The 15,574-nt window shown below is 48.9% G+C and overlaps 2 protein-coding genes across 7 annotated transcripts in view; both read right to left on the bottom strand.

Annotated features, from left to right (window-relative positions):
- SLC8A3 (solute carrier family 8 member A3) overlaps positions 1-15,574 on the bottom strand; it is a 139,189-nt gene that overhangs the window by 15,215 nt on the left and 108,400 nt on the right. For all 6 annotated transcript variants that reach the window (XM_082733984.1, XM_082733981.1, XM_082733980.1 and 3 more), the window contains one exon: positions 854-957. In XM_082733984.1, the coding sequence (XP_082590110.1) occupies positions 854-957 (104 nt within the window). The remainder of the gene's footprint in view (positions 1-853; positions 958-15,574) is intronic.
- On the bottom strand, positions 12,196-12,638 carry LOC309866343 (large ribosomal subunit protein eL33). Its single transcript, XM_082734018.1, has one exon. It carries the CDS (start codon positions 12,560-12,562, stop codon positions 12,230-12,232), a length of 333 nt encoding a protein of 110 aa, XP_082590144.1. The 5' UTR covers positions 12,563-12,638; the 3' UTR covers positions 12,196-12,229.

Below are 15,574 nucleotides of genomic sequence, written 5' to 3'. Positions count from 1 at the left end.
GATGGGCTGGATGTCAAGGGGGAGGGAGAATAGTTCAGGACTCCAGATCATCTGACTACTTTCGAAGCCAGCTCTGTCTCAGAGAGGTCTCAGGAGCTATGGCCTCTGACACCTGGCACACCTCTTCATACCATGGTCTCCCCAGCTGTGAAATAGTCAGATAAGACACTTACCTCCATGAAGGGCAGAGGGGCCTATGAACCACTCTGCAAGGGAATAACCCGCCACGCACTCAAGGAAGGTTGGGGAATGCAGCAGGAAACTGTCAAAGCATCGTTGCAACACGGGCCCCAGCCCCCATCCCAGACTCTTCCCCCATTCAGTCCAGGCTCAAGGGTGAAGGGTAGGAGGACAGGAAGGCAGGAAAGGGCACAGACATGCATGGCAGCACATTCCTTTCTTTTTCTTCTCCTCCCCACCCACCAAGGAGTTTCCACAGTTTCAGCTTCCATGGGTGTGTGGGGGCTGTGGGGGAGAGTGGCGGGGACAGTGGTGATCAGATCACTGGAGCACGGGGCGGGAGGAGGTAACTCGGTAGGGTAATGAGAAGTTGAGGCTGCAGCGCTGTCCAGAAGGTGGGAAAGGAGGACTGGGGAATCAGCTAAGTCTAAGAAGGCAGAGATGACACCGAAACAGGGTGAGAGCGAGAATATAGGAGGGAAAAGAATAAAAAAGTCTGTTGGTCAAAAAGAGGAAAAAGGAAAAGGGAAGAAAATGGTGAGGGGTGGGGGCAGGGAGGAAAAAAAACAGAGTTGCTTTTTGTGGCTGTTGCTTTTCAGTTTCATTTTTTTTCCTTTCTTTTTGTTTTTTTGTTTTATTTTGTTTTGTTTTGTTTTTTTAAAGAATCTCACACCTGATATTCCACGTTCCATCCATTTCGGTTCACCAAGGACAATGAAGAAATTCTCTTGCCTTTCGTATTCCTCCTCATCTACTATTTTAACCCTTATGGTTTTCCTGTAGGGACAACAAGAGAGAGAGGGTGTCGACTGGGTCGGTAGATTGGTTGGTCATTTGGAGCACAGCCTTTAAAATCATTCCCCATCACTCCTGGCACATGCAGCCCAGTCCCGCCGTGGCGGCATCCGGTAGGACTACGGTGGATTGTATTTTTCTCATATAAAAAAACAGTCTCAGCTTTTCTTGTCTCCTTGGTCGTAGTTTGCTTATGGGTGTGAAGGAAAGGGAGCCGGGAGGCAAGGAAAAGTGGGCAAAGGAAGGGTTCCAGGAGGACAGGAGGGAAAGGGGAGGGGCATGGGGGGTGCTGGTGGGGGGGGGAGTCAGTTTAGATCCTGCTGATGGTTAGTAAGAAGTCAGCGGGGCAGCACATTCCACGGGGTGTCACATGGTAACTGGCATTTCCTCGGGAAGCAGGTAGACTACTGACCCATTGGGAACGATCCAGGGCCCTTCACCAACAGGAAATATACCAATAGTACCAAGCCAGGGGCTCGTTTTCCCTCCCTGTGTCTATACTCACTTCTTATGTGAGCCTCTTAAAGAAAACTTCAAAAGTATTTATGAGGGAGAGAAACAAAAGAGAGAGAGAGAGAGAGAGAGAGGAGAGAAAGAAGGCAGAATTCTAATATCTTTGTCATTCTTGATCTTAGGGCTCCAGTAGTGGGAACGAAAATGAGTATGTATTAACCATCATGTGATACAGGACTCCTTTAATATTTACCGCTGAAGCACTCCTAGGAAAATGTAAAGAAAATGATATGTCATCAAATTCTAAATCACCTCTGTACTTCTATCGCCAAGGCTGGTTTCCTTAAATGCTGATTATCTGAGGCTTGGGGGAAGTGGTGAAGGAGCTTTCCCCAGGCTCCAGATAATCATTTCTCGACATCTCAACAGAGCCTAGTGTCATTTAGAAACAAATCACCGAGCGAAGCCAAGTTTCTTTGAAAATCGCTCCCCTCTGGAGACTCGCATGAGGCTGGCTCAGGCCAGCTGTCCTTGGAGAAGTTGCACTCCCCATCTTGGTCCTTCCTGGAACCACAGTGGGGTTCGCACGTCCCAGTAGTGAGCCATGATTGTTATTTTCTGCTTGCTTTGTCTTTGGTCTGGGTCCCAAATGCTCTCTAAAGGGCAAAGAGGTACTAACAAACAATAACCTAAAATGTCTCGTCAGAGCCTCTGATGTTCCTCTTTCCTTCTGAAGACATGCTCCGCTTTGCTGTCTGTAAAATGGTAGACTGATCTGAGGGGGTTTGCTGGCCATAAGGTTTGCTGTGCACTTGGATTTTGTGTGTGTGTTTCACAAGTACATTCTAGGTCACCCTTTTCGGTGCTATTTTTGGACACCTTTACATACCTTGCTCAGTAGACAAAAGACAAAGCTAAATGACTGATAAGAAGATTTTCTAGAAACTTCTCTCTAAGCCCTAGATATGGGAACCTGGGGCTACCTAGGATTTGTGAGCCTGGCAGCTTTTCCCTTGCAGGGACTCTGCTGTGGGTTAGGAGTGGGTGCTCTGGGACCAAGGGCCTTGCTGGAGGAATATGAACTGGAGGGAAGGAAAGTTGTCCCCAGATACTGGTGGCTCCCCTTGACCCAGATGGTCTGTCCAGAAGAGGATGTTCTGACTTGCTTGTGGGAAGTCTGGGGTGTGTGCGGTCATTTAAGTTGAAGGCAAAGGCTTCATCTACTCTGAGAAATACTGTGATCTTGTGGGAAAGCTTCCACTCAAGCCATAATCCCCAGCCCACCATTCTAAGTCTCTGCCACCACACCTAGATGTTCTCTGCAGCAAAAACAAGAGGCCAGCAGATAGGTCTGCAACCTTGACCTGAAACTAAAACCTGTACTTTCAGCTCAATCAAGGTCAGGAGGGAAACACACCTTGATAGCAGGAATATTCAGAAAAAATGGCTCCTAAGGCCTGCTCTGAGGAATGGGATGAACCATAAATAGAGCCCAAATCCAAATACACTGATTGCCAATGTCTGCAGACTCTAAGCTTAGCCCCGAGAATAGCGGCCCATGGGAATCTGTGCTGAGCGCGGAGGCCAGTTTCCCAGCACTGCCCTCCCACCTGGCGCTGGGTTGTGTGGTCTTTCTCTTTCCCGTATAGAAAGACATCCAGGAGAAGCAGAGAGCCCCGTATATGATACTCCGGGCTCTGGCTCGCTCTCTCTCTCTCTCCCCCACGCTGTGTTTTTCCCATACCCATTTCTCCATCTCACAAAAATTACCGTTGACTCCTGAACATCCCTCTTACGGATCCCATGCGACAGGCTGACAGGTGTTAGGGCAGTGCTGGGATCAGAGAGAGGGAGAGAGGCAAAGAGAGGAAATGAGAGAACAAGAAAGAAAACAAGGGGACGTGGATTGAGAGGGGCAGAAGAAAGGGAGAACGGAAGACAGACAACCTGGGGAAAGAAAGAACCAGAAGAGGAGAGGAGAGGAGAGAACGTTAATGTTAGTGTGGAGGACAGGGTACTACACCTTTCTGAAAACTCATATCCACCATGCGGGGGCCCATCATCTCAATGAAGTAATTCTTGTTTTTCTCATACGCCTCATCATCAATTACCTTGATGTGAATTGTTTTGCTGTGGATGGAAAAATAAGTATCATAAGCAGGGAGCAGATTGGGGTGGCAGCAAGCCAGCTGGGAGAAGGAACAGGAAGAGAAAGAAACAGTAAAAAGATCCAGAAAGGTCAAAGTGTGTCCCCACGGGGGCCCCGAGGGGAGGGGCTGCCCCAGGCCCCCTTCCAGGCTCCCTGGGCTCCTCTTAGGCTTCGTGGGGCTTCGTGGCATGGTCAGACGCAAAGGCTGGAAAGTCAAAGGTTCTGGGTTCTAATCTTGGATACGCCACGTGACCTTGGACAAATAATGTAACTCATACAGAAACAGGTTAAATAATGCTTATACCGTCCCAGGGCAGTTGTGAGAGCAATGAAATAATATAAGCATAATGGTCCCGTCATTTAGGTCCTCTGTGATGTTCGCTTCCTTGTCCTTCTCGCTCTGGGGACAGGGAGAACTTTTTGACTTTTGAAATCAGCTGGTATTGGTCTGAAAGGCATATGTTATAGAAAGGACGTGGATGGGGGGCCTGTTGGCCTGTGGGAGTCTTGCCTGGACACAGAAGGACTTTTTCTTCCCTTTCTCTGTGGCAGGGACTACCATGGGGAAGCCAGGAGGGCCAGGTGGCTCAAGTCACACATTCTGGAACTCACAGCGGGCTTCAAAAGCTTGTAAGCTACCTCCAAATGAGGCCTGCAGCCTCAGTGGGGGCAAGAACCGGATTACATGAACTCTAGGGCGCTCTGAGCCCCAGTTACCTTACAAATCCTATAGTGACCTTGCGATTAGCACAATTATACTATTTTTACGTTAAAAGGTTCTAAACAGGGGCACCTGGGTGGCTCAGTGGGTTAAAGCCTCTGCCTTCGGCTCAGGTCATGATCCCAGGGTCCTGGGATGGAGCCCCACATCGGGCTCTCTGCTCTGCGGGGAGCCTGCTTCCCCCTCTCTCTCTGCCTGCCTCTCTGCCTACTTGTGATCTCTGTATGTCAAATAAATTTTTAAAAAAATCTTTAAAAGGTGCTAAACAATGAAAAACATAAACCAATTTTTGTAGTCCTAATTTCCATTTTCCTTCCTTCCTTCCTTCCTTCCTTCCTTCCTTCCTTCCTTCCTATTACTAGGAGCTTTAAAAACAAGGATGGACCTGGGCCTCCCCCAACCTTTGCTTAATAATGGGGACATTCCAGCACCAGACTCCAGTTGAGACTGGTCGCAGAGGGTGTGGGACACTGCTGAAAGGGTGCGCCCAGAGCTGAGTCTCCCCTCAGCAGTGGGACGAAGGGACACATGCAGGAGCCCTGTCCAGCTGCCCATGGGGCGTGTACCCTTGCAGACTTGAGGGGGCCACAGGCCTACCCTTTGTGGACCCTTTGTTGAGGAGGCTGAGGTCTTCTGCACCTCCCTTTAAAAAAAATATATATATATACACACACACACACACATATACACACATACACACACACGTATATATGTTGTATATATATACACACACACATACATAAAGTAGGACTATCTTTACATTCTGACTTGGAACAACCTCTCTGCTCGCCCAAGTTTTCCCACGTCCCCGTTGAGCGTGTTGGATGGTTACAGAGCTTCCCTCGTCCACGCTGCTGACCCTAGAGAACCAACGTGGGCCTGTGGCTCCCGAGGTGAATGAAGAGTGGTTACTAACACACCCTAGCACCTGCCAGTCTGCGGCTTCAAAATCAGAGACGCCAAACTGTCCTCACTTGCCGCACCCACGCTGTCGCAGCGAAAGCTGGCTCGCCAACACGGAAAGTGTGAGCGTTCAGCCTCTGACTTTCCTCCTTGAGAGCAGTGGCCCTGGTACTAGACACTGAGGACCTGGGGTCAGATCGGGCCTCCACTTCTCACTTGGTGGGGACACGTTCCCTCCCTCGTGAGCACTTAATAAATAACAACCATTATTACTAAGGGCAATAGGACCCTGATGTGGGGGGTTGAGAGTCGTATGGGAGGGACTCTTGCCATCTCCAGTCTTTAAGTCAGAAAATAAGGGGAGATCAGCAGATAGAACGGGTGGCTCAAGACGGGGTACAGGCCGGAAACGGAAGTCAGGTCAAGAAAGGACTGGATAGAGGCGCCTGGGAGGCTCAGTGGGTTAAAGCCTCTGCCTTGCCTTCAGCTCAGGTCATGATCTCAGGGTCCTGGGATCGAGCCCTGCATCAAGCCCCTCATTAGGCTTTCTGCTCAGCAGGGAGCCTGCTTCCTCCTCTCTCTCTGCCTGCCTCTCTGCCTACTTGTGATCTCTGCCTGCCAAATGAATAAATAAAATCTTAGCCAAAAAAAAAAAGAAAAAGAAAAGAAAGGACTGGATAGTGCAGGACGATCCATCCTAGATGGGTTAGCGGAGGGGCTGATAATGCTAAAGTGAGAGTACAGACAGCAACTCACACGATTTTTCAAAATCCGGCCTTGAGTCTCTGTCAGTGACAAGCTCTGGGCTGGACAGACCACGTCTGGGGACCGTCTGTGACTTGTGCTTGTGACTTTTAGCGAACAGATGAAGAGAATAAGAGATGCCATCAATAACTCAGTGGAAGACAGGGAAACGAGGCTAGATAGTAGTAGTGGCCCGAGGAACTGAGGTGGGCCTAGTGGACCCACTGGCCGAAGGAGTGCAGGAGACGGGGTATCTGACTCCCTCGCTGGGATCAGTCATGGGGATGGCACTACCTCCATTTGGACCCTGCCTGGAGCTAGAGAAACCCTTTCTCTTCCAGCTCTTGAAAACCAAGTAAGTCCTCAATTCTGCTCAAGCCACAGATGAAGCCACAAGGACATTTAAATTAAGGGAGAGTCACCAGCCGGGTCTTGAGTTCTCTTTCCTAACTTGTTCTTCCTCATTTCAGTCAACAGCAACATGGTCTATCCAGACCTGGAAATCACTGCTGATTCTTTCCTTCTCCTCACTCTTTCCCCCAACCCCACCCCAACCCTAATGTAATTTGCTGCCACATTTCCCTCTGCTACTGAGACCCCAGTCAAGACACCCATTGCGTCTCCTTTGGACTTCGTAATAACTTTGTAAGCGATATTCCTGCCTTTGCCCCCTCCTTCGATTCCTTCCCCCATAATGACCCAGGGCTATTAAAAACACAATCCAAGTCCTATCCCACCACTATCATTGGAATAAATGCAGAGCCCTTACCATGGCCTCTAGGACCTTACACATCCCAGCTGCTGGTGACTTTGCTGACTCCATTCCCATTATTCTCCCCTCGCTCGGGAGTCCCCCACACACTGGTCTTTCTTTCTATTCCTTAAATCAAGACCCTTTCCACTTGAGACATCATCCTTGCTTGTTCTCTGTGCCTGGGTCTGTGCTACCCTCATTCTTTGGGTCTCCACATAAGCATCACCTCCTAGGAGAGGCCCTCCGTGGGCACCTGACCTCCTTGTGTCTTTCTCCTGCTCAATATCTCTACCCTCCCCCCCCACGGGTCACCTTCCTCTATGGTCCGTCTGCTCATTCCCTTCAGGGCACCAATCACAGCCTGAAGACAAATGGCTGGTTTATTAACTTTCTTGTTTCTAGTCTGTCTGTCCACATTGGGATGTAAGCACAGGGAAACTGCCTCACTTGCCGCCACGGTCCTAGTGGCCAGCGTGGAGAAGGACCTTGACCATGACTTGCTGAAGGACTGGAGGTGAATTTCTGACACGGCTGAGAACACACCTGCCTTTTTGCAGCAAAAACTCATTAGGAGCAGCAGTAAAACATTTCTTTGAAGGCTTTTCTGATATAATGCCCAAGGATTTCCATGGGCCGAAGTGGCCAGAAGCCCAGTGTCATCCAACTCTACCGTCGTTGAGCTCACTCCACTCGTCTGTCTACAGGACCGCTCTCCAGCAACACCCTGGGACTGAATTCATGGGGCTTGGCTGGGGGCTTTGAACCATACCAAGGCGAGGTGTTGACCTGCCCTGCTTCTCCTCCCAGCCTTCTGCTGAGGGAGGAACCAAAGCCGGCAGCGCTCCCAAGCTCGAAGGGGTCACTGCTTGGAAAAGACGCTCCCAGGAGCTCTCCCACCAACAAGCCAGGAGGGATCAGGAAACTCGTTTCTGGTCTGCCTGCCTGGCCTCTCAGAACATTCCTTTGCACTGAGGACACCCAATTCCAAACCAGGCCTCTTGTCCTCGGGACATTGCAAAGGGAAGGGTGCTCTTTAGCCACTGAGTTCCCTGAGGGTGAAAGAGAGTGAGGAAGCAGCATTTATTTGTAGAATGGATGACTACTACCCTGGAGGAGGGCCCTGTGGACTTGGCTTTACATGGGAAAGGGATTTGCAATAAGATACACATTTACATTCTCAACACCAAGAGAACGTCCTTATTTCATCCTTACTTCCCCCGTCTAACATAGGAATTATTACGTGCACTTTAAAGATGAGAAAACAAATTCTCAGAGAGGCTAAGTCACTTGCCTGGAGTCATACAGCTAGCACACAGTGCAGCTGGGATTTTAGCAAACGTCCCTTATTACTGCTACAGCTTATTTTATGCAAGCAGGAGGATAAACTCTGGACGCCATTCCTGAGCTGTGCCACATCGAGGAACCACAGAATTCTCCCATTTAAATGCAGGCAGCAGGGGAGAAATTCGGTTCCTAAGTGGCTCTGCCTGGGTACTGCGCCGGGAGTAGGAGGCCGGCTAACCCTTTGGCCCTCCTTTTCTAAAAGTAATCTCTAATTTAGCTGCTCTTCGGATTTCTATGAAATGACTCTTCCCCATCGAGAAGGGTTCTTTCTCATCGTTTCCAGGTGCTCCAGGCCTGCTCACAACTCATAAAGCTCCCTCCACCTAGGCCTGGAGGACAGTGGGCAGTGGACTGGTAAGCCTTTCTGTGGGAGCTTTCAGAAGCCTCATGCTCTGTGTTGGGTTCTTGTAGTCTTCCTTATTAGGCACCAGCAGACCCCCCTCTCTTCCCCCAGCAGGTTTCTGGCCCCAATTCAGGGCAGAAAAGCCCCTCCCATCCCCAGCCACACCCAGACAGCCTGACCCTGGCACTCCCCTGGCTCTTACCAAGGTCTAGGGGAGAGGTTCCTTGTCTCATGAAAAGATTTAGGATGCCCCCAAGTGATTCCCTCTTGAAAACAGATGTCCATAGGGTCCCCCAAAACAGTGCTTCTCAGACTCTGATGTGCATATGTCTGCCGCCTAGGGGATCTTGTTAAAATGCAGATTTTGATTCAGTGGATCTGGGGTGTGCCTGAGACCCTGTGTTCCTGACAAGCAGCCAGGAGGCACCCATGCTGCTGGTCTAGGGCTCAAGACTCCTTGGAGAGGTCTCTCTGATGCTATTAAAAAAGGAGGGAAAATCAGACAGCTGCTCAAACGCCAGCACCTGTCAGGGAGAAGGAGGCTGGAATGGAAGGGTAGCACTTCAGCCACAGGCTGGAGTTAGTAGGTCCTTTAAGATGCTGTATTCTCGGGGGGACATCAGAGTGCACCCAGAGTAGGGTGACGGGTACAGTGAAAGGTCTGCAAACCATGTTTCAAATCCATTTGCTAATATTTATATAGTGCTTACCCTGAGCCAGGCACTGTGCTACTCAAGCACTTCATGAACATTAAGTAATTTCATCCTTACAGCAAACCAGTGAGTCAGGAACCTGCCAGGCAAGGTGCTGTTCTCTCTGCAGGTATGAGCTCCCTGGAATCTTGCCATAACCAGTGAGGTAGGTACTGCTTTTGTCCCCAGTGTGTAGATGAGGAACCAGAATCCCTGAAAAGTTAAGAGACTTGCCCAAGGTCATAGCTGAGTAAGTGGCAGAGTTGGGATGTGAACCCAGTGTGGCTCTAAGGACCATGCTTCTAAGTGAGGTCTGCAATGTGGATCCACGGGACAGGCGTCTGTTGCAGAAGACGACACTGCTCAGTGGTCCTGGGGCTGTCACAGACTCTGCTTCCAAAGCACTGTGGCCATTGGCAGGAAGGCAGACTTCTACTCGGCACAGACCATGACAGCAATGAGATGAAGTGGCAGATAAGGGAGTGGCTGCCCGGTTCCTGGTGGTATTAAAAAGCAGGATGATAAACATGCGTGAAAATGGCCATGGAGAGAATTCCTGCTTGCTGCACAGAGTCAGGTAGATGACCTGTAAAGGTCTACACCCAGTGGGGTACTGGTAGACCAGCTCTCTGGGGGGAGACAAAAAAAGGAACTCTGATTTAGGGTTTATGCCTTCCACAGCATAAATACCCACTGTAAGTCAATCTCAGGCAACTAAGTTTTTAATGACCATCTTGCAAAATTCCTAAACATTTAACAATCTGCTCTCATGAACTAGCAGGGGCCAGTTCCAGCACACCACGCACAGCGTCAGACTCTACTAAAAATGTTTAAGAGAGGTTAGGATGACAAAAGCTGGTTCTGATTGATTCTGACCCTGGAATGATTTTGTCCATGCTAGTGTTTCCTCGAAATGGGCAATGATCTGATACAGTGAGGTGAATGTGTTTCTCCAAACAAGCCTTTGGAAAAAAGTCTCAAAGATTTGGCTTATAAAAGGAACATGGGTGGCCAAGAGAGGACTTGGGCCCTTAAAAGCAGACAGTTTTCTTGGGCCCAAGAAGAAGAGGAAGCCGGAGACTTGAACCATGAGAGGGTCTCAATACACTGTTTTTGGCTTGAAGATGAAGGCTGTCCTATGAGCAGGAATGCAGGTGGCCTCTAGCAGCAGGCTGCTCCCTGAATGACAGACAGCAAGGACTGGGACCTTCAGGCTTTAAGCCACAAGAAATTGGATTCTGCCAACCACCTGAATGAACTTGGAAGCCGACATTTCCTCCTGGCTTCCACATAGGAGCCCAATCCAGCCTTGATGTCAGCCTCGTTGAGACCCTGAACAGAAAACTTAGTCACACCAGACCTGAACTTCAGAGCTACAGAAATGTGAGATAACTAGACATTGTGTTAAGCCTCAAAGTTTATGACAACTTGTTACACAGCAATAGACAACCAATATGTGAGGCTTGTTCATTTCACAAAGTCAGGAACTAAGCCAGATGATCTCTTGAAACTGTCTTGCCGTATCTATTTTATAATCATAATACTCTGTCCTGATGGCAGGGCCACTGCTAGGCTAGGTAACACCTCTATGCAAAGTTGAGAAAAGACACAGCCCTGGAGATGCAGAGCCTGGCAAGGACAGGGTGCTTTTCTCCAGCTTGCACAGCAATGCATCAGGATGCTGGGCTTGGCATGGAGAGAACTGGCTGGATTGTTAGCTTTCCACTCAAGGGTCTTTATTCAGTGCACAACATGCACAACTGTAAGCAGCAGTCCTGCTTGGCAGACTCTTGTGTGATTCACTCACTATTCCATACGCATGCCAGAACCAGCAGGAATATGGGACAGGCTGAGGCAGAGAGATGGATTTCACTGAAGAACTCTCTGCAACTCGGGGGGCGCAAGGAGGGGTAGTCAGGTGTTGTTTGATGACGACGCAGGGAGGTACAAATTGGGAGGGAGGGGTGTTTGGGTACATGTGAAGGAGCATGCACGTGATCTTTGCTGCTTTGGCATCTATTCTGGGCCCTTCTGATAAGCCCTCTACAGCCTGCAGCTCCTTCACAGTTATGAGTACCTGTAGTCACAAAGATAGAGCTTCCTCTAAGCAAAATGTATGAACATTTTGTCTCCACTGTCAGTTAAGACCTGACTGCTGGGCCTGTCCATGGGCACACACCTGCACACGTTTGAGGACTTGGTGGTCATTCTGGAATGTCTGGGCTCGTACTGGGCACTGTACCTCATGATTGACTCATTTGCTCTCCCAAATATCCACTTTCCCAATGCCTGAAGAGCTTCTTACCCGTGGCTAAAGGGAAAAGTGCATCTCACATGACTGTATGATTACAGATCTAGTCTTCAGGATAGGGTCAGAGGCAAAGTGGTACCAAAACCCCCCAAAGGAGCCACTCACTCTGTCTCCCAAAGGTCAGGGCAAAGTGAGGGGATTTTTATTTCTTAGAAAATCAGTCTTCTAAAATAGGCATCCTTGGCACACCTGGGTAGCTCAGTTGGTTAAGTGTCTTCGATTCAGATCATGATCCCAGGGTCCTGGGATCAAGTCCCACATCAGGCTCTTTGCTCAGCAGGGTGCCTACTTCTGCCTCTGCCTGCTGTTCTCCCTGCTTGTGATTCTCTCTCTCTCTCTCTCTCTCTGACAAATAAAATCTTTATAGGCACTCTTCCTTTCGAAGGCTGTCATGATTTGCAGGTCAGCTCTACAAGGTAAAAAACATTTTAAATTACAGATTTTTATTCTCTCCATTCTTTCCTAGGATAAAGACTGAACCCTTCATCCCAGGAATTAGAAGCTCTCTGTAATGTCCGTCCGTCCACCTGTCCATCCATCCATCCAACCACCCATCTCTTCAACTTTATCTTTTCATGCCTGACCACAGAAAGTCTACACTTCGATTCTCATTATGCTCAAAACATGCCGTACTCCTGCTCACCCTGGAGACTTTCCTTCTTCCCTCCCTTCTTCCCTCCCTCTCTCCCTTTCCTCCTACACCCATCGCTCCATCAACCCACCCACTCATCCACCCATCCGTTCCTTCCTTTTTTTTTTTTTTAATTTTTTATTTTTATTTTTTTTTATTTTTTTTTTACAAGAGAACAAATCTACACCTTTATTTACTTTTCATTAAATTTAAATCCTTGAGGGGTACAGCATCACACGGATTCTGTGGCCAATGGCTTTAGCAGGAAGGTTGCTTCGGAATTTGGCACGAACCATGCCGCTGTTTCCATGAGCACGAGTTACTTTTCCCCAGATTACTCTGGTTTTGTTTGGTTTGCCACCAGGAGTCACTGTGTTGTTCTTTGCTTTGTACACGTAAGCACATCTCTTGCCTAGATAGAATTCCGTTTCATCTCGAGCATATACACCTTCGATTTTAAGAAGAGCTGTGTGCTCCCTCTGGTTGCGGAGACCCCGCTTATAGCCAGCAAAAATGGCCTTGGACCACAGCCTTCCAGACATTATTCGGCGTTTTAGAGGAGTCCTGTTCCCAGCAGGCCTCACTTACTTGCGCCCAAAGTTCAGCAACAAGAATTCCACTCCTAATTTTTTATTTTTTATATACATATATTTTTATCCCCAGGGGTACAGGTCTGCATCCATTCCTTCCTAATGATGATACCGCACAATGAAACTGCACAATACTTCATTCACTAAGTATTTAGGAAGCTCCTAATGCATGGCAGACGTGATTCTCAAGCAAGACTTTCCTGTAGCGGGGAGGCAGATAAGCAATCAAATAATCACAGTCAAGTGTGGTCAGTGTGATGATAGAGGAAGAACAGAGCTGAGGAGGCATGTGGTCAAGAATAAAATCAGGGAAGCCTCACCAGAGGAAGGGGTATTTCAGCAGAGGCCTGAATGGTGAGTCAAGTTGGTCTGGCCACAAGGAGAAGAAAGAGTCTTCCTCTTTCCAGAGAGAGGGGATGCCCGATGCAAAGTCTTGGTGGTGGAAAAAAAAATACATGGTGGCTTCAAGGTGATGAAATGAGTTCAGTTTAGCTAGAGCACCGAGGGAGGGGGCAGAGGGGAGCAGATGAGTCAGGAGAGAAGGTAGGGTCAAGGATAAAGGGCCCTATAAGCACTTGGGATAGTCTTCCCTCCTCTCTACCTGTCCAGGTGCCCCTTACTCCATTCAAATAGAACCTAGATACCACCTAGATCTGGAGGATGTTCCTACACATCCAGCCCATGATGGGTTCCTGACCTTCTGACTACTGCACTAATCCAGTCATCTACTGCCTGGTGCAGTCCATACTGCCTTCACACATCATTATCTTGCCTCCTGAGCTAGGCTCTATTTCAAAGCCTCGAAATATGTCTTGCCTCTCTCTCCTTCTTTGGTTCCTCTTCAGGGCTTACTGGATACATGGTCCATGATGCATCCATCCACCCATTCCTAACCTGTTAGAGCAGGCAGTTAGATAGACAGGAGCAGCCAGGGAGAAAGGAGGATAACAAAGGGACAGTTGCCAGGGACGGTCTCCACCCAGAGACCGCTCCATCTCCCTTAGACCAACCCTTTTTGCCGTTTAGCCCAGACTGATAGGCAGAAGATAGGGCAACAGAGATGGCCCCAGCTTTGGAACCTGCACACTTAAGAAAGACCTTATCTGCTAGTAACCCCAAGGCTCTTATAATATCTCTGTAATACCATTTGCATTGCGGGTTGGCCCCCCCACCCCCACCCTGTGGGTTGTCTTAGGGGCTAGTGGGCAGATGACGACCATAAACTTGCACAAAAGGTTGGAGGGGAAGAAACCAAGACACATTCATGGGTGGAGCCATGGTAACAGGATGGGAGGGAGGAGACCAAATGAACCCCCAGAAAATAACAATGCGGAGCTCAGCATGCTGCCTCCCTCCTCTCCTCTTGCTCCTCTGCCTCTGGGGAGAGCTGTCTCCTTTTGCTAAACAAAAAAACCCTTTGCTACTTTCACTCTATCGCGTCCCTCTTTCCTTGGAGAAGACGAGGACCAAGGAATTACACAACTCACCACCCCGGTAACACACCCAGTTGTTACATATCGGAAGTATGTTCCTGCTCTCATGAAGCTTATAGTCCTATGATGGGAACATGGACAGACAAACATCCCTTTTGCTGCTTCCCTTGGCTTGTGCGGAATTTCCATGCAAGTAGGGGGTCACAGTAAGCTCTAGGAAATGTATTATCTTAATACGGCAAATCAACACACTTGCCTCAGGTCGCTCCAACCCGTCTTGGTTGGAACAAAGCGGGAACCTCAAGGAAGCTTTTTCTCCCAGCCAACAATGCAATGGGAGAAGACCATTTCTCCCAGCCAACAATGCAAAGAGAGTGCTGTGTGTTTGTGAGTGTGTGCTCAGACACGTGGAAAATCAATGTGCTCATGCACTGTCTAATTACAACTCCTCTGCCAGGGTGACAGTGCTCTCTTCTCTTTAAGCTGGGATAGATTCCTCTCCCTCTTTGCTGCCTTGTGGTGGGAAGGGCTTCATATTACTGTAGTGTGGGTGTGAGTGGGGTTGATGGGGTGGAGTGAGGGCTGGGAAGCTCCACTCTAGGTTAACAGGAGAGTCTGGCCTTGAAAGTCCCACTTAAGGGTGCCAGGGTGGCTCAGTGGGTTAAGCCTCTGCCTTAGGCTCCGGTCATGATCTCGGGGTCCTGGGATCGAGTCCCGCATCGGGCTCTCTGCTCAGTAGGGAGCCTGCTTCCTCCTCTCTCTCTCTGCCTGCCTCTCTGCCTACTTGTGATCTCTACCTGTCAAATAAATAAGTAAAATCTTAAAAAGAAAGAAAGAAAGTCCCACTTATTCTCAAAGGAGCATCCGATTTCCGATCCCCAGAGCAGTGGAATTGTACAGGGTTAGGCTCTACATGTGACTTGGTTATTTCTAGCCCTGTACAGCCCTCATGTTTGCTCTGCCTCTCCTTAACTGAGTGGGGTCTGGGAAAGGGAGGACGATTCACAGCTCCAATTCTTTCCCACTTGCTTCTAAGTCAAGAGGGGAAGTAAAACAAACAAACCTACCAATGATCTGGGAACAAATGCCTGCTGTACCCTGAAGCTGATAAATTCCCTTCCTGGAAAAGCAATGAAAATTATCTACAAAATCATTTTATTTACCTGTGTGCTCCCAGCACCGAAGAGACCAAGTGGCTGGTTATCTGATTAACGGCTTTGGAGATTTTGGGTCTCTCTGTCTTGTTTTCTCTCTCCAGTGGGCATCTCTCTCTCTCTCTCTCTTTTTTTTTTCCCCTCTCTTTAGATTTTCTTTGAGAGAGAGCAAGGGTGTGCACACAGGTTAGGGGAGGGGCAGAGGGAGAAGGGCATCTCAAGCAGACTCTGGGCTGAGCCAGGAGCCTGACACAGGGCTACATCCCACAACCCCCAAGGCCATGACCTGAGCCAGATCAAGATCCGGATGCTCAAACGGCTGAGCTACCCCGGTGCCCCCGGGTATCTCATTTTCTAGAGTGACCTTGATCCAAGCA

This window comes from Mustela nivalis (assembly GCF_964662115.1).
Source record: "Mustela nivalis genome assembly, chromosome: 6".
Taxonomy (NCBI): domain Eukaryota; kingdom Metazoa; phylum Chordata; class Mammalia; order Carnivora; family Mustelidae; genus Mustela; species Mustela nivalis.
The sequence above is the reverse complement of the archived record's forward strand: the minus strand, read 5'-3'. Positions and strand labels throughout refer to the sequence as shown.

Coding starts and splice junctions, on each gene's coding strand:
- LOC309866343 (XM_082734018.1), bottom strand. CDS start 12,562: ATGTCTGGAAGGCTGTGGTCCAAGGCCATTTTTGCTGGCTATAAGCGG.